At 38.0% G+C, this 24,520-nt stretch overlaps 1 protein-coding gene across 1 annotated transcript in view; it reads left to right on the top strand.

The window, feature by feature from the left end:
• Window positions 1–24,190, top strand: part of col6a3 (collagen, type VI, alpha 3) — a 50,884-nt gene extending 26,694 nt beyond the window's left edge. The window contains exons 17-54 of the mRNA XM_051709513.1: window positions 18–96; window positions 306–451; window positions 583–675; window positions 784–837; window positions 1,316–1,387; window positions 1,483–1,509; window positions 1,734–1,778; window positions 1,907–1,960; window positions 2,051–2,113; window positions 2,213–2,278; window positions 2,626–2,679; window positions 3,025–3,060; window positions 3,265–3,327; window positions 3,551–3,613; window positions 4,719–4,781; window positions 5,087–5,149; window positions 6,820–6,870; window positions 7,266–7,301; window positions 7,444–7,506; window positions 8,420–8,482; window positions 8,720–8,752; window positions 8,872–8,908; window positions 9,062–9,073; window positions 9,123–9,682; window positions 10,254–10,356; window positions 10,519–11,220; window positions 11,402–11,504; window positions 13,457–13,509; window positions 13,597–13,857; window positions 17,983–18,057; window positions 18,242–18,322; window positions 18,537–18,611; window positions 19,919–19,993; window positions 20,178–20,267; window positions 22,125–22,310; window positions 22,808–22,870; window positions 23,545–23,733; window positions 24,042–24,190. Coding sequence (XP_051565473.1) covers window positions 18–96; window positions 306–451; window positions 583–675; window positions 784–837; window positions 1,316–1,387; window positions 1,483–1,509; window positions 1,734–1,778; window positions 1,907–1,960; window positions 2,051–2,113; window positions 2,213–2,278; window positions 2,626–2,679; window positions 3,025–3,060; window positions 3,265–3,327; window positions 3,551–3,613; window positions 4,719–4,781; window positions 5,087–5,149; window positions 6,820–6,870; window positions 7,266–7,301; window positions 7,444–7,506; window positions 8,420–8,482; window positions 8,720–8,752; window positions 8,872–8,908; window positions 9,062–9,073; window positions 9,123–9,682; window positions 10,254–10,356; window positions 10,519–11,220; window positions 11,402–11,504; window positions 13,457–13,509; window positions 13,597–13,857; window positions 17,983–18,057; window positions 18,242–18,322; window positions 18,537–18,611; window positions 19,919–19,993; window positions 20,178–20,267; window positions 22,125–22,310; window positions 22,808–22,870; window positions 23,545–23,733; window positions 24,042–24,082 — 3,993 coding nt within the window. The 3' untranslated portion in view covers window positions 24,083–24,190. The remainder of the gene's footprint in view (window positions 1–17; window positions 97–305; window positions 452–582; window positions 676–783; window positions 838–1,315; window positions 1,388–1,482; window positions 1,510–1,733; window positions 1,779–1,906; window positions 1,961–2,050; window positions 2,114–2,212; window positions 2,279–2,625; window positions 2,680–3,024; window positions 3,061–3,264; window positions 3,328–3,550; window positions 3,614–4,718; window positions 4,782–5,086; window positions 5,150–6,819; window positions 6,871–7,265; window positions 7,302–7,443; window positions 7,507–8,419; window positions 8,483–8,719; window positions 8,753–8,871; window positions 8,909–9,061; window positions 9,074–9,122; window positions 9,683–10,253; window positions 10,357–10,518; window positions 11,221–11,401; window positions 11,505–13,456; window positions 13,510–13,596; window positions 13,858–17,982; window positions 18,058–18,241; window positions 18,323–18,536; window positions 18,612–19,918; window positions 19,994–20,177; window positions 20,268–22,124; window positions 22,311–22,807; window positions 22,871–23,544; window positions 23,734–24,041) is intronic.
• The last annotated feature ends 330 nt before the right edge of the window (window positions 24,191–24,520 follow it).

The raw sequence follows: 24,520 nt of genomic DNA, 5'->3' as shown, positions 1-24,520 counted from the left end.
GTTTTACACCCATAAAGGTTGTGATCCACTTAACTGATGGATTAGATGCCCAATATAACATTTTGAAAGAGCGAGTTGAAAAGATGCGTGTAACTGGTAAGAGTAATAATAATTATAATTATGAAAATATCTGATTACATCAAAATAAAAAAAGAGAATCGTTTTTTGTTTAATTTCTCCCATATTCTCCAAAATTGTTTTGGAATATTTTTGGTTTCTTTTGTCACCTCACAAAATGTGTTATTTGATTACTTCAAAATAAAATAAAATAAATGTAGTTTTTGTTTTTAATTTTTTTTTTTAAGGTGTTCATAGTTTCATCCTTGTTGCCCTGGAGAGAGTGCCACGATTTGAGGATGCAGTTCTCTTGGAATTTGGCCGTGGATTCAGGTACACACGACCTCTGCGTGTCAACCTCATGGACTTGGATTATGAGCTGCTGGAAGAACTGGTTAGAATCATCATTATTTATCAGACAATATATTTCAGGCATGACCCACCACCATCACAAAAAGATATATGTGTGTGTGTAATTCAGCCAAACTTTATATGGTAATGACATTTTTTTTCTGTTTTGCTAAGGACAACATTGCTGAGCGGGAATGCTGCTCTGTTCCATGCAAGTGTAATGGCCAGAGAGGGGACAGAGGGGCTGTTGGTGTGCCTGGACTGAAGGTTAAATTTTTCTTTCATTTACTGTACTAGAAACAGCTTATTTTGGGCTAGAATGCAGGTGAAAATTATGTGTGGTTGTAAAATCTTTCCATGCTTTATCATCTACAGGGTCAACCTGGTGGTCAGGGCTTCAGTGGACATCCTGGTGATGAAGGTGGACCGGTGAGCATGTATTATTTCCCTACAGTTATGTTGTAAATATAGGCATAATTCTCTTTACTCAGCAGTTTCACAGCAGGCACCTCGGCCTAATTTTACCTACCAACCAGTTTATATTTTCATTAATTATTTTGCCACTAACAAAGCTATTCTCATGTCACAGTATTTATATAATGCATTAATGGCCTATTTTGAGATATTACATTTTTATTACTTATTTTTGATGACCAGATGGGCACTTTCAGATTGTAGAATGAAAGGAACGCTGTACTTAATTGCTTTTTAATATAAAAGTAATGCAAAGAAAATCTAATGTCTGAACACGAGTGGTTATTTTACTCCGGAGTAAAGCAATCATTTAGCACATTACATTGAAAATTAATGTTCCCCCAACTCTGCCCCTGCAAAAAGGCAACAGCAAACATTTCCTGACTATTTGTTTATATAAGCAACACCTGTATAATCCCTCTCTCTTTTCCAGGGAGAGAGAGGTCCACCTGGTGTAAATGGAACTCAAGGATTCCAAGGATGTCAAGGCCAGAGAGGTGTTAAAGTAAGTAAATTTAAATACATTTTACTTCTAAAAGTCACTTTATGGCTAAAATATATTCTGTGACTAATCCTATATATATTTTGTCTTTTGTTTAGGGATCTCGAGGATACAATGGTGAAAAGGTAAGACCTACACCTAGATACTCAACACTGAAAACCTTAGAATAATTATATATATATATATATATATATATATATATATATATATATATATATATATATATATATATTTTTTTTTTTATCTAATGATTGTGTATATACAGTAATTCTATAATATATTAAATATAATGAACATAATATTTGTATTTCAACATATGCAAGAATATAAACCATTTGTTTTCTTTTAGGGGGAAATTGGAGAGATTGGTTTAAATGGAATCAATGGAGAGGAGGTCAGCTGTCTGGCTAAAATATTTCATGCTATATATTTCAAGCAGACAGTTATCATTGATTTGATCAATTCGAAATGGTACTGTCTTCTCAGTGTATGCTCAGGTAAAATCTGGCTGTTGTCTTTCAGGGAACAACTGGAGTTGCTGGCCCTCCTGGAGATAGAGGAAACCCGGGCGAAAGGGTAACATCCTGAGTCATGCAGAATATAGTTAAAACAATTAAGTCATACATTTAATAGTCCCTTTATCTGACCTTTTCTGTGTTTTTCTAGGGGCCTAAAGGGGCCAAAGGCCAGGCAGGAGATGTTGGTCAGACTGGGATCCGTGGTGATCCAGTAAGTATTATACAGTATTTATTATTTAAGGCTTTGAATGTCTTAATTTAGAATGAGTAAGTCTTCCCTCAGTAAGTTTATTTTTTTTTTTTTGTATAGGGCATCCCAGGAAGAGACAACAACCAAAGAGGACCAAAAGGTGATCCAGGCGATGCTGGCCCAGCGGTACGGCCTCATTTTAAATTTTTCTGGACTGTGGCACATGTTCACGCATCAGTGTTAAAAAAAGTACCAAGGTTCATCTCAGCTAAATGTCATTGTTCTGCATTATATCCATCTCATTCAAAAGCAGTACAGTTTGCCTATTATTAGTCATTAAATGCTGCATTAGTGTCTGGCCATTTGTCATGCTGTACTGTTTCAAGCCTTGTAGGCATAAGGCATATCCGAGTGTGGTTTTTAGTTGCTACACATTTGTAAGTTTGTTGTCTATTGCATGTGTTTTTGTGTCTTTGTGAATAAAGTACATAAATTTGTGTTCTTTGGAGCTCATTGCTGAGTTTTTTCTATAGGGAGAGCCAGGGGTGGACGGAAGTAAGGGAGATCCTGGTGAACCAGGCAGACTGGTGAGTTTTCTCAAGTGTCTTTTCTGGCTTAACATGGGACAACATTATGATAACAACTATGTTTGAACCTTGAGTCTGAAAAAATAGGACATTGTTGTGAGACAAAGTGATTACTTATGTGACTTTGATAAAAATTCAGAATAGAACTAGTCATAAATCCTCATTTTTAAACTGGACTCAGTGGCAAAATGTGATTTGTAGCGTTACGCATCAGATCTATAAAGAGACATTGAATGACAGAGGTATTGCTGTTTTTCACTTATTGTGATATGTATTCCAAAGTTTTGTGGCATTCTGTTCATTTTTCTATTCACCTTATGACACTTTTCTTTTTTAATAAAAAAGGGCTCTGTTGGTAAAAGGGGGACTCCTGGCAAAGCTGTGAGTAGAAATGTGAAATATTATTTCTGTCACATTAATTCAGGGTCATACCATGCTATTACATGCCATTGATGGACATTGTTATACCAAATCTATCAAGAACACCTTAATGAGACACTTCAAAAACAAACAAAAAAATATTAATTTTAATGGCTTAAACAATTTAACTCTGTGAATTTATTCATGGCTCTGTTTCATCTTTAGGGTGCTTCTGGAAGGCCCGGTGCTGATGGTTTACTAGGAGAGCCAGGAGTTGGGGGATCACGGGTAAATTGACTGGAATTAGTCTTTGCCATTGTGCAAAACAATAAACTGATCACATGACATGCTATCCATGCATACACGATACACAAAATGCACTTCTGTTGCATGCAATGTGTTCACCTGCCCTGCAAGACAATGTTAATCTTGTACTGGTATTGTAATATAAAATATAATACATGATCATGTAAATATACTGTAAGAGATTGTTTGTATCTTCTTACTGTAGGGTCCTGCTGGACCAATTGGAGCACCTGGAATCAGAGGAGAAGATGGAAACCCTGGTCCGAGTGTAAGAAAAGATGTTCAAAAATGTTCTTTGTCCTGTTTCCTTTGCTTGCTTCTCAAAAATATGATGATAACAAGTATAATGACAACTTGGTTTAAGACAAGATGTTTAATAACAATTGTTTTTGGAATGAATATACTTAAAGGGATGGTTCACCAAAAGATTTATATTGTACCATCAAATACCCTTATTTTGTTCCCAACATATATATGACCTCGTTTCCACCTGGTATTAAGATGCGTTTCGAGTGATCCGATCACATGTGTTCAGCTCTAAATACAGGTCTAAACAGGGTCTAAAACATTTTGTGATTGGATCACAAAAACCACATACAAATGTGGTCAAAAATGCATGTGACCACATCGCATTTGAGGTGTGAAGGCTAATCCGACCTGTATGCGTCCACGCAGCAGTGAAGCGCACCCCTCACTTGTCAATAAACCACTGTGCTAAAACAAGAGTTTAAACTTTGCCGGTTATGAGCGGCTTTAAAAGGAAGTAACCATCCAATTGGAAAATTTAAAAAAGCGGATACATACACAATCACAAGAGCTTCACAGATCTTCTTTAGTGTGTCTGATATCAACAGAGAAAAGAAGCACAAACACTTGAAGCTCCTTTAATACAGATAATCCACTAAAATAATGGATAATCCCGCTTGACGTTCTGTTTATGCTTAGATTAAATTTCATCCGCATCTGGGAGAAACAGCGTGCCGTTTTTTTTCACACTTTCTTTTCTGAATTTGTTGTGCTTTAATATCATGCAGTAACACACTGACAGTGATTGATTTATGTCTTCATGAAAACCCTCCCCTCCAAATCTGAACACAAGCGGTCACAGGAGATGCATTTAAGTGACCAGGTGTAAACAGCGATGTGTCTCACCTGACCACATGTGATCAGATCACCCAAGGCGCATCGTAATACCAGGTGGAAACTGAGTCTTTCTTTCTTTCATGGAACACAAAAGAGATGTTAGGCAGAATGTTAGCCTCAGTCACCATTCACTTTTTCCATACAGTGAATGAATGAATGAAAAGAATCCAATCTCAGTTGTGTTCCTGTTTTATATTAGGAAAGCTTTCATCTGATTTTAAATATTTTAGGGTCCAGGAGGACTGCCAGGACCTTCTGGAGAAAAGGGCAGAAGAGGTGCTGTTGGCCGTAAGGTACTGCTGTCTTTAACAATATTTGCCAATTCTTTTGCCAAGCAAGTATGCTCTCTTACTCTGGTTACCACTGGCAAGCTTGTGCAATTTTTTCTCGGAGTCAGCCTGAAGCAAAGCTTTGGGGGAGTTTGTTTTTGTGTAATTTGGGAAGATTAAATTAACTAGTGTGAGAAAGTAGGACTGTCTTTCAGCAGATAGATTTTATTCTATCGTTATCTCTGTCTGTGTATCACCCTGTTTTTTTTATATATTTTTTTCTATCCCCTCTGAAAAAAAATGCTTTGCTTTCATAATACCTCCTGAAGGGTGAACCAGGGGAGCCTGGACCTAAAGGTGTTGTTGGACCCCAAGGACCCCGTGGGGAGCCTGTAAGTGAGGAGTCACACTCTGCACCAGCCATTGCTAATACATTTCATATATTCATACACTCATACTCTAAAGGCCAATTCATAATGCACAACAAACTTCAACAAAAGACAGCATTATAATGTTGTCTGTAGGAATTATAATGCTGAAAATCATAACTATCCCAAATGATGAACTATATACTTTGCACTTACACCAGGGGTCGGCAACCTTTTTGACACGGAGTGCCATTTTTTATTTTCCTGGTCAATGGTTGTGCCGACAACACCCCCAATAAAAAAAAACAAACATGCAAATGTATGCGATTTTCCCCTTGTGAAAATGTTTCTATTTTGCATTTTTCTAATTTAATAGTTCATTTTTCATTGCAAATTATATTAAACAGTTTGAGCGAAGATGTTGTACAAAACCCGATGATTATGATATAATCATGATCCTGTATGTGAATTTTCAGAGCATCTAAAGTGCTTTAATGAAAGAACCTGTCCTTTTGTGTTATGACTTAACAAAGTTAATGTCACAAATTTGCTTATTTGATGACTGATCACGAAATTGTGTGGAATCTTAACTATTTCTTATGTCATTTAATAATTTAATCACTAGCACGCGAGCAACAGCGAGAGAGGAGCAGGCTATTTTATTTATATGACATTTTTCGCACCTGCATTCTAATCTACATCTTGATGTAGCTTAATCCTTCCTCATGATCATGCAGCGTGTTTTCATCAGCTGATGGGAGGCTAAACAGTATTAAAGTGTGACGAGACTCGTCACATTCGTGCTTCGCAAGCCGATCAACTATTTAGCCCTTTTCAGTTAATCGCTCCTGCAAAATCCTAAAACTTTATTTCCAGGTTTAATTTATATTTTGAATAGACTCAGATTTTTGAACCCCACCATGTGGGTTTATGTTTTCTCTTTTAATCGTTTAATGTAATTTTGCATGTCCATGGTAAAGGAGGGTGTACGTGTATGCTGGGTTGGAAATCTCAAGGATTAATTGTGGTGTTTTTTTTATTGCATTACGTGTTGTTCTGAGAGCAAAAAGAAAGAAATGAAACACGGAAACAGAAAGTGAAGCGCTACCTGCTCATGATGCGCAAATGGCTTGCACGCGCTGCACGAGTCTGTTTGGTATACTGCAGTCTCGTCACATTTTAACTTTGTTTAGCCTCCCATTTAGCTCATAAAAACACGCTGTGTGATCATGAGCAAGGATTACATCAAGATGTAGATTGGAATGCAGGTGTGGAATGTATATAAATAAAATAGTCTCTCTCCTCTCTTGCCGTTGCTGGCGTGCCAGTGATTACCCCTCTGCGTGCCAATGCTGGCACGTGTGCCATAGGTTGCCGACCCCTGACTTACACTGTAAACTGTGCACTCAGTCATGTAGTGTATGAATTTTTCTATGAGTAGGATCATCCCATGTGGAACACAACATTTTTTTTAACCCCAACAACTATGTTTTTTGGATTTTAAGGCACTGTGAACTGGCCTTTAAACAGAAATGCAAAGAAGTATCCACATAATAACATTGTTTTATGTATTCATTGTATGCATCGATTTTACTGTAAGAAATTCTCAGCACATTATGTATTTAACAAAACATTTTAGATCCAATTATTATAGATTAATAGTTACATTGATTAAATTATCACTGGTGATACAGGGTGATGATGGCCGTGATGGGGCTGGTGTACCAGGTCCCAAAGGAAGAAAAGTGAGTATTCTAATCTAGAACAAAGTAGTAGATACATTGGATTATCTTTGCTTTAATTAAAAAATGTCACCATTTATGCACCCTTATGTTGTTCCAAACCTGTATGACTGACTTTCTTGTGTGGAACACAAAGGGAGATGTTTGGCAAAATGTTAGCCTCAGTCGCCATTCTCTTTTAAAATAGAAAAAAAGTGCAATGAAAGTGAATAGTGACTGAGGCTCACGTTCTGCCTAACATCTCCATTTGTGTTTCACAAAAGAAAGGAAGTCATACAGGTTTGGAACATCAAGAGGTTTAGTAAATAATGACAGAATTTTCATTTTTCATAATCCATTTTTGCTCAAAATGGATTTCTGAACTACAGTTGCACAATCTCAATTTAATTTTGTTTTAGGGTGATGAAGGTTTCCCTGGTTTCCCTGGTCCAAAGGTGAGATTATTGACGTAATCTACAATCTTGGATTTTTATATCAGCCTTGAAGGTTTTATATAGCTCTTATACTAATGCAGTTCTTTAAATTTCTGCAATACAACACAATGGAAGTCATTGTTATATCTGAATTGGTTCAAAGGGTGATGCTGGTGACCCTGGTTCAAAGGGAGGACCTGGACCTAGAGGAAATAATGGCCAGAGGGTGAGTAAGCTAGTGAAACTTTGTAATGCAGCGCTTTTTGTACTGATGTCTCCTTAAGATGAATCCCTTGTGATGTATTATTCCTATTTTGTAAGTCGCTTTGGATAAAACTGTCTGCCAAATGTAAATGTAATCTTGATTAAACAATTCCTTTCATATCTTAATGTGTTAAGATATGTAAGATTTAAAGATGAACTATCATTCAATAACACAACGTTAAGTTTACAAGCAAGATTTCTACCTAATTTATTTGACTTATCTCAAAAGCTTTCATACAGTGTATATGAAAGCTTTTGAGATAGCTTTCCAAAAGTAATTGACCACTTGGCAAGACCAAACCATATGTAAAATGTACCATGGTTACTGTTCCCCAGGGTACTTCATAAACGTAGAGCAGCATGTAATTATAGATAGAAAAATAATGAAGACACTTTAAGCCTGAAATGAGCAAATAACTCATCCTTCTGAAACATCTGAAATAAAATGAATACCTCTCTAACTCCAGTCTGAAAAATAAATGGGACAAACACCTATAAGGAACTTTGCATTATGGAACAGAGAAAGCTTACATTGGAATCTAGATTCAAGCTTTGTTAGCCTTCTTACTGTATTCCATATTTTGATCAAATAAGATATAATTGCACCAAATATAGCTTTGCTGTTTTTGTCAAAAAAAATATTGGAGTAAATGTTGTAACCTATGAGGTTTGACTATATTCTCCTCCAAATTACACCAAGCCACAGGAGGTGATGGGTTCAACCAAAAAAAAAAGAAAAGATAAAAGGTCTCAATACCGAACACCATGCATAGAATATGAAATTAAACAATTCAAACAATTAGTTAACAATTTCCATTACATAATTACATCTATAATGCATGTTTTCACTGATTATATGGTTGTGCACTTTCTAGGGTGCGTCAGGAGGAACTGGTGGGCCTGGACAGAAGGGAGAAATTGGATACCCGGGGCCCTATGTAAGCTCCATATAGTACTTTTATATAATACATACTATTCTTTGGACTGATCAAAAACAAGTGTTTTGTTTTACATGGATCATCTCTGCATGAGTTCAAGCTGTTAAAATGTGTTTAAAACTAGTGGCAGATGCTCTATTTGGCACTTAAAGCTTAGGGGAGTGATTGCAGATGGCTCTACTTAGCTGTGTTCAGCTGGTGAGATTTTTATTTATTTATTTATTTATTTTTAAACAGGGTCAAAAAGGACCCAGAGGACCTGGTGTGGTGGTATGTCCTTTTCCTTTCTTTCACTGTATGAGCCTCTTAAATGTTTTGTCCTACCTATGTTTTTGGATCATAAATGCCCTGATAACAAATATACCATAACATTTCTTTTGTCCTCAAAGCAATGTGACCTGGTTAAGAAAATAAGGGATAACTGCCGTAAGTATCTGTCCATATTACAGTAAATTGTACTGGACTCTCCAGTTTAGGTTTAATAATGTTGTTGTTTCCTTTCTCATATTTTGAGGCTCAGATTTCGAAATCTTTCTTTCTTATTCATTTTTTTTTTTTTTTTTTTTTTTTTTTTTTTAGCTTGCTGCTATGGTGAGTGAACAGTAAACAAACTTTTCTACATCTGTATTCTGTTGTTAAGATATTACACTCTCAAACACTCATTGCATAATACTGCCAGTTGAGCTTTTGAGTCCCAATTCCTCAGGTGCTCAGGAATGTCCTCTCTACCCCACTGAGTTGGCATTTACCTTGGATGCGTCAGATGGCATATCACGCCCGGCTTTCAACAACATGCGGGACACTGTTCTCCGCCTGGTCAGTGACATCACCATTGCTGAGAGCAACTGTCCACGAGGAGCCCGTGTTGCTCTAGCGCTCTACAACAATGAGGTGACCACAGAGATCCGCTTTGCAGATGCGCTAAAGAAGCGAGCACTTGTTGAGCGAGTTCAAGGGCTCCAGGCTTTGCAGACCCGTAAGCAGCGCAGCTTGGAGACAGCCATGAACTTTGTTGCACAGAACACATTCAAGAGAGTCCGCAGTGGCTTCCTTGTGCGCAAGGTTGCTGTTTTCTTCGTCAATGGCCCTGTCACAGTCACGAAGGAATTCAGTGCAGCTGCTCTACGCCTCTATGATGCTGGAATTGCCTCTGTATTCCTTCTTAATCGTGAAGATCGTCAACTCAGCAGAGCCTTGCAGGTAGGGGAAGTTGAGGAGTAAAAATTTCAGTTATCAATAATCTAATTTCTCCTGGGCAAACTGATGTCTGGTTTTATTGGGTATTTTAAAATGCACAACTCAACTTTTTTTTAGCTTATCTTTAGTTTAATTAGTGTTTAAGGTTTTCATTCATCCAGTAATTTTCAGCACTTATATTAGTGGCTTCATCAGTTGTCCTTGGATGAGTGCTCCTTGTCTGTCTTGACACAGCAGAATACTACTCAGAATGGACAGCTCTCCCATCGGGACAGCAGTTGTTTCATTTCCCGGATATATAAGCCTGAACATTCCTCTTTGCACTAAGCTGTATAATTTGTTGCACTGAACTTACTTTGTTTTGGTGTTAGTCTCTGCCTTAATGTGTACTTGGAAAAATATTGGGTCATATGCACAGCAATTTTGATTTAATAATGTGCCACATTATTTCACTTCACACCAGTATCTCTGGGTTTGCTTTTATTTAAATTAAGTGTAAAAACCTGCGATAGCTTGTGTTCTGATTAGGTGAAAAAAGCAGTCTATTCAGTATGTTACATTTACTTTGTTTCAGCTAAATAACACTGCACTAGCCCAGGTTATCGTCCTACCATCACCGGGAAGTGCTGAATACAACAATGTCATCAAAAAGACCATGAGCTGCCACATCTGCCTTGGTAAAATCGTGTTGTCATGTGCACTATAGTTTAATGTAATTAGGACCAGCCAACAAACTATTTTTAACCATAAGCCATGGACACATACTTATACAATTGCAAAACCATAGCAACGGAAAATGTTTTTTAAAGAAAATATTTTTTTCTGTCACATTCTTTCAGATGTCTGTGCCCCGGATCAGATGTGTGACTATGTCCCTCCATCAAGAGTTAGGGACCGGAGAGATTCTACCACTGACTTAGACATTGACATGACCTTCATCCTCGATAGTTCTGAAACCACCTGGCCCTCCGTCTTCACAGAGATGAAGCTATACGTGGCACAGATGGTAGCACAGCTGGAGATGTCCCCTGAACCGGCCAGCTCTACTCATCATGCTCGAGTGGCACTTGTCCAGCATGCACCTTATGAATACTTGCACAATGGTAGCGGCATCCCAGTCAGTGTGGCCTTTGGCCTGACAGACCACAAGTCTGCAAGCATTGTCCAAAGCTTCCTGCTGGATAAGGTGCACCAGCTGGAGGGAGGATGGGCCCTTGCTGCTGCACTTGAAGGCACAGTGGAACATGTGTTTGAGAAGGCGCCACATCCCCGCAACTTGAAGGTTTTAGTTCTACTGGTGACTGGGCCAGTAGAACAGGATGAAGAGAGGATAGTAAGGGCTGCCATTGAAGTTAAATGCAAAGGATACTTCATTGTGGTGATGGCAGTTGGAAAGCTGTTCAGTGCAGGTGATGCCCGTGTCCTGGCCCAAGTGGCAAGCGAGCCCTCAGACGTGTTCTATAAGAGGGTGGATGGACCTTCAGGCTTCTATGATGACCACATTCAGACATTTGCCAGACTATTGCCCAAGTACCTTAGCCGTAAGTCAAACGAAGAACTGTTTTTTAAATATTTAATGAGAATTATTTTGCATCAGATTGTTGCATCAAATATTATGTCCATTCTTGTTATAGCTTGTCCTTTAATAACAGGTTTTGTTTATGCCATTTTCCCTTAGAAAAATCAAAACTGTATCACAGTTGTTCTGTTTTTTCTATATAGTTGAAAATGCTTTCTACCTGTCCCCTGAAGTCTCTAAGAAGTGCCAGTGGTATCAGAGTGACCAGCCAAATAAAATCCCATTCAGATTGCCACAGATACATGAGTAAGTATACTGATAAGGCTCTGCTCATTCATTTGTTAAATTATTAAATTTAGTCATTAAAAAAATGTACTTCCTTTTTAAAGGAATGGTTCACCCAAAAATTTAAATTCTGATGTTATTTACACACCCTCATACCCAAACCTGCATGCTGCTATTTTTCAGTGTAATACATACAGTAAGTAAAAATTTTGAAGAATGTAATAGTTCATCATGACCATGGCTGTCAAGCTCCAAAAAGGACAAAAAAACAAAACATAAAAGTATCATAAAAGTAGTCAGTTTATGACTTTGTCATATGTGATATACAATGGCTTTTGAGAGGAAGAGACTGAACTTTAAGTCATTATTCACTGAAGTCTTTTATTAACATGAGAGTGAATTCATATAAACCGAGTTCAGTCATGACAACTCTCTAAAATATTTAGTCTGTTAATGTGGCTATGAAATATTGATAGGAGTTTTAGTCTTGGTAGACTATATCTGCTATGCTGCTGCTGCAGAGCAAGTCCGAAGACTTGCTACTGCTAGAACATACACATACTGTGTTAGCATGTGGACATGCTGCTGCACAATTAGACAAAACACAAGACATGCTTCATCGAGCATTTAGGATATGCTGCTGCACAACTAGACATAGCATACCATCCACCAACAAACGCATAACACAAATCACAACCCCCCAACCTAGCAGATCTACTGCCGAAACTTGTGTACTGCTTCTGCTCCGAAGAGCCATGTGTATACTAGTGTATACTAGCTAAGTGTGCATGTGCCAGCTTGGCCAAATGCTGTAATGCTAATAAACTAAATCTTTTAAGTGAGCATGGGCCAGTTTGGCTGAAACGGCTGGTGACTCACATTGTGTAAAAAAAGCCCAGAGCTTATTTAACTAGAGACTAAGCCTAGCTATGTTTGGATTTATTTAAACTGATGACCTAAGATAGTGATGTGTGTCATGCCACATTTGACTTACCTTGTTAAACACTCTTCTATGTGCCATGGCCAAAAGCTGACCTCACCTTGCAAGTTAGTAGAATAAAACCCCAACAACAACCTAAGCAAATAGCATTTTTATAGAAAAGCTCTTAGCACACTGCAGTGAAAACAGCTTATCTGCAAAACTGAGCGTTAATGAGGTGATTGGTTACCCGATTACATGTCAAAGGACCTATCAGTTTACAGCATGCAAACAGCTTGGCTTAACGTATCACATGTGTGCGAGCTGATTGGCTAACAGTTAACAAGTTCACACATGACAACTTTCATAAAGATTTAACATGTTAATATTGGTCTTGGCAGACTAGATCTGCTACACTGTTGCAGAACAAGTACTGACACTTACTGCTACTAGAAAACACACAGACAAAATGAGTTAAGCATGTGGACATAAATGCTAATTAAACTAAATGCAAGACATGCTGCATTGAGCATGTAGGACATACTGCTGCACAAATAGACATACAAACAATCCCCATGTAGCAGATCTAGACATGTGAAGCTGGGTGGAGGTGGGTGGAGCGCGCTGCAGTAACACCAGCTTCTCTGCAAAACTGAGCTATTTAAATGTCAGACAAAGAGAGAAACGCAAGTTGATTGACTACCTGATTTCAAGTTAAAGGACTATTCAGCTTGCAACAGGTGAGCCAATTTGCTTAAAATGTCACATGTGAGTGAGCTAGTTGGCTAACAGATAACAAGTTCAATGAACCTAGCAGCTTGCGCCACACAGAGTTTCATGTTTGATGTTTGATAATTTCAGAGAACTTATCTGCTTGTGCCATTTACAGTTTCATGCCTGAACTTCAGTCATTTGTAAATTTTTGATGAACTGTTCCTTTAAGTATGAAGTATGTTTCTGTCTTTATCTGACTTAATTAATTTGATTCATATTCATATTGAATGTGATTGTGAATATGCACATTGGAACATAACATTATGGAATCGTTTTCCAGGAAACCCCAGAAGCATCATGAAAAGCAGGAAGTTCATGACAAAAAACATAAAGGTACAATATGAATTGTAGGTTGGGTTTGTTTGCTGAGAGTAATATTTGGGAGCAGTCATGTCACATTGTGTGTGTGTATGTGTCCAGAATCAAGTATGGAGGAACTACATCTTGTTAACGTCACCTCCAGTGGATTCTCCTTACAGTGGTTAAGTAGTGATTCAAAGGCCACTCATGAGGTTACTGTGACTCGACTGAGGGATCATAGTCTGGTGCTGAGAAAAAATGTTACTGGCACCCATCTCTCCATCACTGAGCTTGAGGCAGCCCAAACCTATCATGTAGTGGTCACCACTCGCAATGACAATGGTCAGGTTGCCAACACCTACAAAGGCATTGTTCCCACAAGTAAGCTCATGATGTGTTTCACAACACTGTTACACATACATTAAATTAATTAAAGGTGTTAGTTATAAAAATAAAATTTCTAAAATTCCATACTGTCATAGTTCAGATTTTGATAAGCATAAATGCATTGAAGGGACAGTTCACCCAAAAATGAAAATTCTGTCATCATCCACTCCCCGGTAAACCTGGATTTTCTGTGGAACACAAGTTATTTAGCAGTATATCGAGGCTGCTCTTTTCCATAAAACCAAATTGAATAGGAACTAGGGGTGTCGAGCATCAATAAGAACAAATCAAATCACTTTTATTGTCACACAGCCATATACACAAGTGCAATGGTGTGTGAAATTCTTGGGTGCAGTTCCGATCAACGTAGCAGTCGTGACAGTGATGAGACATATTTCAATTTACAATAACATCAAATTAACACAACACAATTTAAAGTCTAATATACACACAATTACACACAACACAATATACAAATAATAACATACAGTGTACAGTATACAATACACAATATAGAATACACATTATACAATACAAAAGTATATATAGTATATATAGAACATACAGTAGGTTGTATTGTACTGTATTGACATTCAGGCTGTCGGTTGATAGTAATTATTTTATAATTTTAATTATAATTGTATTTATTTATCACACATTATTCATTTGCACATATATAGTGAAATTCTTTTTTTCACATATCCCAGCTAAGCTGGGGTCAGAGTGCAGGGTCAGCCATGATATGGTGCCCCAGGAGCAGATTAGGTCAAGGGACTTGCTCAAGGGCCCAACAGTAGCATCTTGGCAGTACTGGGGTTTGAACACCTGACATTCTGATCAGTAACCCAGAGCCTTAACCGCTGAGCCACCACTTTATGACAGTCCAGTGTGAGATATAAGAGTAAGAGTAATAAAGTGCAGTGCTGATGTATTTTGATCGTGGGAGATCAAGAGTTCAAAAGTCTGATTGCTTGGGGAAAGAAGCTGTCATGGAGTCGGTTGGTGCGGGTCCTGATGCTGCGATACTGTCTGCCTGATGGTAGCAGTGAGAACAGCCCCTGGCTCGGGTGGCTGGAGTCTCTGATGATCCTCCGAGATTTTTTCACACACCGCCTGGTATATATGTCCTGGAGGGAGGGAAGCTCACCTCCGATGATGTGTCTGGCAGTTCGCACCACCCTTTGCAGTGCTTTGCGGTTGTGGGCTGTGCTATTGCCGTACCAGGCGGAGATGCAGCCAGTCAGGATGCTCTCTACAGTGCAGGTGTAAAACCGTGTGAGGATGTGGCGGTTCATTCCAAACTTCCTCAGCCGTCTCGGGAAGAAGAGGCACTGATGAGCCTTCTTCACAATGACTTCAGTGTGGATGGACCATGTGAGTTCCTTAGTGATGTGGACATCCAGGAACTTGAAGCTGCTGACTCTCTCCACTGGTGCTCCATTGATGGTGATGGGACTGTGTTCTCTGTCTTTTCTTCTGAAGTCCACCACAAGCTCCATTGTCTTACTGACGTTGAGGGAGAGGTTGTGCTCCTGACACCAGTGTGTCAGAGTGTGCACCTCCTCTCTGTAGGCTGTTTCATCATTGTCCGTGATCAGACCTACCACCGTCGTGTCATCAGTAAACTTAATGATGGCATTGGAGCTATGTGTTGCCACACAGTCATGTGTGTACAAGGAATACAAGAGTGGGCTGAGAACACAGCCCTGTGGGGCTCCAGTGTTGAGGGTCAGTGATGAGATGTTGCTGCCTATTCTAACCACCTGGCGTCTGCTTGACAGGAAGTCCAGGATCCAGCTGCACAGCGAGCTGTTTAAGCCCAGAGCCCGGAGTTTCTCATCTAGCTTGGAGGGCACTATGGTGTTGAATGCTGAGCTGTAGTCTACAAACAACATTCTCACATAAGTGTTCTTTTTTCCAGGTGGGAGAGAGCAGTGTGTATTGTAGATGCAATGGCATTATCAGTGGAGCGGTTGTTGCGGTAAGCAAACTGCAGTGGGTCTAGAGAGAGAGGCAGCATGGAGCAGATGTAATCTCAGATTAGTCTCTCAAAGCATTTGCTGATGATGGGGGTCAGAGCAACAGGACACCAGTCATTTAAGCAAGTGATTTTTGATTGCTTTGCTTTGGAACAGGCACATTGGTGGATGTTTTAAAGCATGTGGGGACTACAGACAAAGAGAGGGAAAGGTTGAAAATGTCCGTTAAAAACACCAGCCAGCTGGTTCACACACGCTCTGATGATATGGCCCGGAATGCCGTCTGGGCCCATGGCTTTGCGGATATTCACCCATCGGAAGGATCGGGTTACATCCGCTACAGAGACGGAGAGTGAACTAACCTCTGTAGCTTCGGCCGTGAGAGCTCTCTCTGCGAGAGCGGTGTTATTTCCCTCAAAACGAGCATAAAAAGTATTTAGCTCATCCGGGAAAGAGCGGTGTTCATGGCGGAGTTTTTATTCCTTTTAAAGTCCGTGATGATATTAATTCTCTGCCACATGCTTCTAGAGTTGGTGGTGTTAAACTGTCCTTCAATCTTGTTCCTGTACTGGCGTTTTGTTGTTCTGATAACATAACTGGCTTGTTTATGCTCCTCCGCGTTCCCGGAATTAAAAGTGGAGGTCCGCACATTAAGTGCCGTGCGAACATCGCTATTAATCCATGGCTTCTGGTTCGGATAGATCCGTGTTGTTCTGGTCGGAACGACGTCCTCTACGCACTTTCTGAAGAAACACATTACGCTATCAGCGTAAAGCTCGATGTCGTCATCAGAGGCGGACTGGAACATCTCCCAGTCCGTGTGATCAAAACAGTCCTGTAGCGTAGAGTCTGATTGGTCCGACCAGCACTGGATCGTTCTGAGGGTGGGTGCTTCCTGTTTCAGTTTCTGCCTGTAAGCGGGCAGAAGCAGAATGGAAGAGCGGGGGAGGAATTTGTAGCCATCCCAGAAGGGAGAGTAGCAGTGGTCCAAAACCCGGTCCCCTCGTGTATTAAAACTAATGTGCTGGTGGTATTTTGGTGCAACTGATTGGAAACTGGCTTTATTAAAGTCCCCGGTCTGAACACGGCCTCAGGGTGTGCTGTTTCCTGCTTGCTTATAATCCCATTCAGTTCCTTGAGTGCCCGGTCTGTGTTGGCTTGTGGCGGGATATATACAGCAGTGATAATGACCGCTGTGAATTCCCTCGGTAGCCAGAATGGTCGACACAGAAGCATGAGAAATTCCAGATCAGGAGAGCAGAAAGGCTTGATAGAATGTACGTTCCTCTGATCACACCAGGATTTGTTGATCATAAAACATACACCACCACCTCTGCTTTTACCTGAGAGGTCTTTTGCTCTGTCCGCTCAGTGCACGGAGAACCCCGCGGGTTCAATGGCCGAGTCTGGAATCTCCGCAGACATCCAAGTTTCCGTAAGGCAGATAATGCAGCAGTCCCTCGTCTCTCGTTGGAAAGAGATCCACGCTTTCAGCTCGCAGAGCTTGTTATCCAGAGACTGAACATTTGCCAGTAGAATACTGGGTAGCGGGGGTCGATTTGCACGGCATCTTACTCTGAGAACGCCGGCTCTGTTTCCCCTTTTCCTTCTGCGTTTCCACGGCCGTGCAGCACAGACAAAGGGCTCCGCTTGCATGTTTGTAAACAGTGGGTCGGCATTGAGGAATTTGAAGTCCTGTTTACGGTGTGTAATTGCTGAACCAATGTCCAAAAGTGTTTGTCTGTAGTAGATAATAAGGCAGACAACATCCAAGACAAAAAACATAAGAACTGTAAACAAAACAAACAAAACACTACCATGTTGTGTCAGAGCTCGCAACGCAGCAGCCATACTCGGCGCCATCTTGAGTCCAAAAGGTACCAGTAAAATACCATGAAAATAGTCTATACGACTTGTGCACTATATACAGTATATATGAGTTGCAAGTCTTAAAAGCCAAGTAATAAGCTGTAATGCTATTTTAAAGTTTTTTTTACAGGTTTACAAAGGCATAAGGTTGAGCAGATGATGTGACACAATTTTCTTTGTTTGTAAAGTAACTATTCCTTATACTGTATATTATTTCACATTTATGAGCTCTGCGATATCTAGTTAACCTCAGATTTGTCTCTTTGAACAGAATCAGAAGAACAGAAGCTTCTTACTGCAAGTGAAGTGATGGGGTCCACTGCATCTTTGAGTAAACAAGAAATTAGTAAGTGACAGACAGTCTATATCAGCAATATATATTTTCCAGGTCCAATATAGTAAAACATGGAAAGAGACTTTGTACAGTATTTTAATGTCCATATGTTGCATTCAGTTACATGGTTCAGAGATTGATAATGCTTTAATGATGACTGAAATCTAGTTCACATCAGATTTGTCTTTTTGAACAGAATCATCAGAACAGAAAATCCTTAATGCCAGTGAAATGATGGGAATGGTATCCACTGTGCCCTTGAGTAAACCAGAAATTAGTAAGTGACAGGATTTGCTCTACAACTTGTATCAGCAAGATAATATTTTCACGTCCAATATAGAATAACATGAAGAGAGATGTATTTTGATGGTTCTTGCTCCCATACTGTTACATTGTGCAGAGTTTAAGTATAAATGCATAAATGATAACTACATTTTAGAAGCTCTTAGAAATCTAACTAACCTCAAATTTGTCCTTTTGAACAAAATCAGCAGAACAGAAGATTCTTACCGTGAGTGAAGTGACAAGGATTGTGTCCGCTGCACCCTTAAATACACCGGAAATAAGTATGTGAGACAGAGGATTTTCTCTACAATCTAGATCAGCAAGTTGATTATTACAATTGTAAAATTTTACACTGATTTTTGTTTTATTCATAGTTTTAGTCTTTTGACAAAAATGTCCTTTAAAATTAGTCAATATTTTGTCATGTCATATTCATTCATTTCAGTCAGTTTCACTATGACTGAACTATCATATAATTTGTCAACTAAAATAATATCATTTATTTGATGATAATGCGCAAATGATAAAAACATGTCAAACTGTAACAGACTAAACTTTAATCAAATATTCAAACATTTGGAAAAAATGGATAAACATGTTCTTAATTTTAAGCATTTATCAAAAATATAAAGGCTACATAAATTGTCTTTGTGAAAACCTGAGCTCTTGAAATAATAGAATATAATGAATACTGTATTCTGAATTCTTCATCCTTTAGAGACTATTATTCATTTTTCGTGTTTAGCCAGTTCAGGATTTTGCTTTGGGTGTAGCGTGTTTGTACGGAAACAGCGTATTCACAATGCAAATTACGCTACACAAGTTACATATATTATGACCAGGCGCATTACTTGGTTCAAGTTCACCTGTTCATGCGCCAGCCAAGCATCTGCCATTGACATGAAATACCTCTCCAAGTATTTTAGACCTCTTTGGGGTATTCTATGCAAAAAATAATAAGGGTAGTATATATTAGTATGGTGCTACTCTCATATTTCAACAACTGCAGTCAAACATAACGAGGCATTATTTTGTCATTTCAGTCAGTATAGTGCCATGCATATTTAAATTAAGTAATTGTAATTCTTCTATGGGCAAACATGGCTCCATTCGATGGAAATAACACCTATTATAAAATGCACTGGATTCACAAACGTTAGAGTAGTAGTTGAGGAAACTTCAGCATTTTAAAGAGCCAGTTTTTGTTTTCGGATCACAGTGGTGGAGTGGTGCTTTATAGTCCTACTATAATATGCCAGATTGTGGTGGTTTGCTACATCCTATACTGCCCCTAGCACTCAAAACTGGCCTGCAAGCTGCAAGGGAAATTACCCTGTTCATATTGCAATCGAAATTAACAGAATGGGTGTGTTTTTACCTGATTTGCATAATTCCATTAGTTAATCGGGTACTGGTAAATAAACATTATCAGTGGGTGCTATTCATAGTGCATTCCTTCCATGTTCATGGCCCTTGCTAACATTATACTACGTAGTTCAGAATTTGACAAGTATGAATGCATTAGTGTTGGCTAAAACCTATGAGTTCTGCAATATGTAGTTAACCTCAGGCTTGCCCTTTTGAACAGAATCAGCAGAACAGAAGATTCTTACTGCAAGTGAAGTGATGGGGTCCACTGCATCTTTGAGTAAACAAGAAATTAGTAAGTGACAGACAGTCTATATCAGCAATATACATTTTCCAGGTCCAATATAGTAAAACATGGAAAGAGACTTTGTACAGTATTTTAATGTCCATATGTTGCATATAGTTACATGGTTCAGAGATTGATAATGCATTAATGATGACTGAAATCTAGTTCACATCAGATTTGTCTTTTTGAACAGAATCATCAGAACAGAAAATCCTTAATGCCAGTGAAGTGATGGGAATGGTATCCATTCCATTGAGTGTGCCCTTGAGTAAACCGGAAATTAGTAAGTGATGCAGAAGGCTTTATTCTACATTGGATTTTTCTATAATTGATTTGTGCATTTCCATAATTGCATAATACGCAAAGCTTCATATTTTCTGAGATTCTGATCCACAAACAGCGTTCAAGGATCAGCATAAAGGCAAAGAATGTAATTAATTTAATAAACTGCAAGAAATAATTTTCTTACTCAGTGTATTTGTCATACCTTCCAGTAAAAATATGTAAACAGCCTTAAAACAAGATACATTTGCTTGAAAAGCACAATAACATAAGATATTTTGTTTTCAGAGAAATCTAAAAAAAATGTATGTGGTTTATGTTTTATACAGGGGGAACAAATCTGTTTGCCAATATGATAAGAAAAACAAACTTGTTTTTAATTTGAATTATGTAAATTTTTCTTACCCCATCTCCACAACATTTTGTTCGATTTCTTGTGAATTTATCCTGTTTTAATGATGTTTCAGATTTCTTTTTAAGGAAAACAATACAAAAATACAGATAATTGTTTTTGCAGTGTTGGTTTTTTTGGGCTTCTTGGTGATGTTTTCTATTTTAATTGTTTTTGGAGAACATATTGTTTATCCTACAAGAAAGAAAATATTTTTGGTCCTTTGGTATGAAGATCATTTAAGGGTTTTTCTCTCTCTCTGTGTGTGTGTGTGTGTGTGTGTGTGTTCATGTGGATGGATCTAATGTTAAAAACATAAAGACAAGATCAAGGATGAACTTTTTCTGAAATGCTTTAGACATGAGTATTAGATTATATTGGAGGTTTTGTGAATTATAAATGTCTGCATGTTCGTGTCAGAACAGTTTTGAAAAAAGCTCACTGTAGTAAATTCAGCATTATGTTTAAGGAAGTATTGGAGAATCTGCAAATGTTTATCTTTTTGATTGACACCATGAGTTTCGGTGTGTTAAATCTGAAACATTTTGTGATCATCCTCTTACCGTTTTGATAGAGAAAATTGGCATAGGAAAGCAGTGAGATCATTGTCTTCCTAGTCTAGTCATATGGAGCCATTTACAGCCTCTCATTCAATGCATGTTTTACTTTAAGCATAAACGATCCAATCATAAGAAAGTAACCAGAATTATACTGACCTACATATAATACTGACTTTATACTGATAACTACTACTAACAAGGTACAATATTTACTTAAATTGAGAAGAAACCGTTGTTTTACATAAAAGGCATGTTATCTTTGTGCTGAGTCCATCTCACAAATGTCTGATTCATAACCCCGACAGACACAGTTAATGAGACTGACATCACACTAATTAACTGCAGACATCGAGTGCATTGCATGTAATTCAAATGCATTGGAAACTGCATTTAAAGTATATTTTTCCAGTGTGCTTTCACAAACAGGGTGACCTTTTTTCTCATGGTACTTTTTGAGCTGTGACCAGGTGACTGGACACACAGAAATACTCAAATTAATCTATTATAACTGCTCTGACCCAATAGAGGTCAAAATGTGTCTGATTGTTAACTGTAAAGAAGAGACTTTCTGTGTTTTGATGGCCTTTGCAAGTGTGACATAGTATTGTTTTTTACCATTATCCTAATTGTTGAATATGTGAAGGAGATCTTGTATTGAAGCAATGCATCAATACAAAATCAATGCAAATAAAAAAAACTAAAAAAAAATGTTTTCAGCTAACCCATGAGAAATCATTTGTGAATCCTTTTAAATGATATGCCACTCCCCTAATATTTACTGATTATGTGTCCATTCATTTCATCAGACATCACTAACTTTCTCTGTCTTTCCACTTTCATAGTAAACCCTCGTTTGTTTGTTTGTTTGTTTGTTTTGTTTGTTTGTTTGTTTGCTTGCATGTTTTAGTTAACAATCTTATGGACCCATGCTCCCTTGACTTTGATTCTGGACTACCATGCAAAGACTATGCAGCTAAGTGGTACTTTGACAGAAAGAATGGATTCTGTACGCAGTTCTGGTTTGGAGGTTGTGGAGGAAATGACAATAGGTTTGAGAGTGAGGCAGATTGCCTCAAACGCTGCTTGAAGACAGGTAGGTGTGCCCTTTGAGCCACTGACCTGAGCACTGTGGCAGTCGAGCTGCCCTGTTATTTCTGTTTCTGAGACTATATGATTGAACAGTTGCATGATTTGTTATTAAAGCCAAAATCAGAATTTACAGGTTGCAGTATAATAGCATAGCCTTAAAATGGTACTATCCCAAAATAAGATGAAACTGGAAGATGCTTTTGGAAACGCTTTTATCCAAAGCAACTTTCAATGCGTTCAGAGTACATTTTATCAGGATATGTTCCCTGGGAATCAAACCGTGAATCAAACTAGATTTTGACCTTGGTATTAATATCGCCATACTCTACCTGTTGAGCTACAGGAACACAATTTAAAAGAACAAACTAGAGACTTTACTTCTAGACTACTACCACCCACCCTTATAAATACATCGGACCATAAGGTGGTTCTTGAAAGATTATTGAAGAAAAAAATTACAGAATTAATAGATTTTGTTTTCTTTTTTTCTGACTACAACAGTGACTGAGCAAAAAGCAAGCGGCGAGCATATCAAAGCTGTCTTACCCCCAGCACCAGCTCCAGGTCAGTCATCCATTTACAAAACCTCTAGAAAACATAATTTTTTTTTATAGATAAGGGCTGTGTATGTCACAAATTTAGTTGTAGCACTATTTTATATATTTAAGAAAAAAAAGGATTTGGGTGCTTGTTATGGTAAGTGATGTGTCATAATGCATTTGAAAGTCATAAGCGATAAAATTATTCATGTCACGGATAGTAAAGTACAGCTATGGTCCTTGTAATGGTGAAGACCTGCTTTCTTGCCAAAGACCTTAGAAAATGTGAAGACAGGACTTGTAAACTTCTTTTTTTAATGCAACTCAATTTCCTTAATGAATAATAGCTTTCTGTACTTTGCCACAAACCACTTAATATTTTTGTGACCCATGGAAAGAATTAAAACTAAATCACAGTGTTTATATATTAAGAGAATTAAACATTGTAGCTATAGCAGTTTGTATGGCAAAACATGCATAAGTCAAGAAATAATTGGTTGTATGCTATATATATATATATATATATAGATAGATAGATAGATATATGACATTCAGTGTCCCTCACAAACCCTTAGAACCTGGCAATTATCCAAAACCTCATTAAAGATCCAGCATGCAAATATTTGACAAGATTTTACAAATAAATAGACACTAGATTAAATTCTGACATTTTTGTACATTCTGTCACTACATTAACAGTTGCCCTGCACTCCAATGTTGATATCTGCAAGCTACCAAAAGAAGAAGGCACCTGTGCTAAATTTGTGCTTAAGTGGCATTATGACCCCCTGAGTGGAAACTGTACACGCTTCTGGTACGGAGGCTGTGGAGGGAATCAGAATCGCTTTGACACACAAGATGAGTGCAAGAAAGCCTGTGGAAAAACAGGTGGGTTTACTTCTAAAAACAGTATGTAAAGATCTGCATGTGAAGTCATATATAGAAATCATATATCCATACAAAGTATGGATAATAGCATTAGTATTATTCATTTTTTGTCTTGAGAATTCAAGCCATCGAATTGGTCTTTTGATGTAACATTGTACATGGTTTGAGATGAGGATATTAAATAAATCCTTATGTTCAGAGAAAACCCTCATACTTATTATTTTTTTCCATAGATGTATGTGAATAAATGCAATAAAACAATTGTTTAATATTGCTTGAATAAACTCCAGGTACATTGTTTTTAACAGCACCTGTTAAACAAGTGGTCATTGCTGCAGGTCAAACATAGAAACTAATGAAGACTCTTAGCTGACAACACTCAGAGGATATAGCACCTTGAACAAGAAGCTCCGACAAAGCTAAGATGCCTGCACTGGATTCTGCCAAAGGATTTGATCCAAAGTAAACCTTGAAGTATTTTTTTCACAGAATAAAAAGCAAAACAAGTTTCTTTGTTTCGTGCTGGTGCTACATTCAATTTATTTTACTTTTTTTTTTTTTTTTTTTTTTTTCCATGTGTGTGTAGGTTTCAGAGTATGTAAATGTCCAGGGCAAAATAGCTTTTTTTATTTTTTTTTATTTTTTTATTGTATTCTGTTTTACTCGTGGTTTTAGACATAGACAAGCTTGTGGTAATATCTTGATCAAAACATATCAATAAATCTTTGTAGTTATGAGACAGGTTCATGAGAGTTTAGTTCCATTTAGTAAATTCTGCTCTAAAATG

Source organism: Myxocyprinus asiaticus, chromosome 10 (genome assembly GCF_019703515.2).
Source record: "Myxocyprinus asiaticus isolate MX2 ecotype Aquarium Trade chromosome 10, UBuf_Myxa_2, whole genome shotgun sequence".
Taxonomy (NCBI): domain Eukaryota; kingdom Metazoa; phylum Chordata; class Actinopteri; order Cypriniformes; family Catostomidae; genus Myxocyprinus; species Myxocyprinus asiaticus.
The sequence above is the reverse complement of the archived record's forward strand: the minus strand, read 5'-3'. Positions and strand labels throughout refer to the sequence as shown.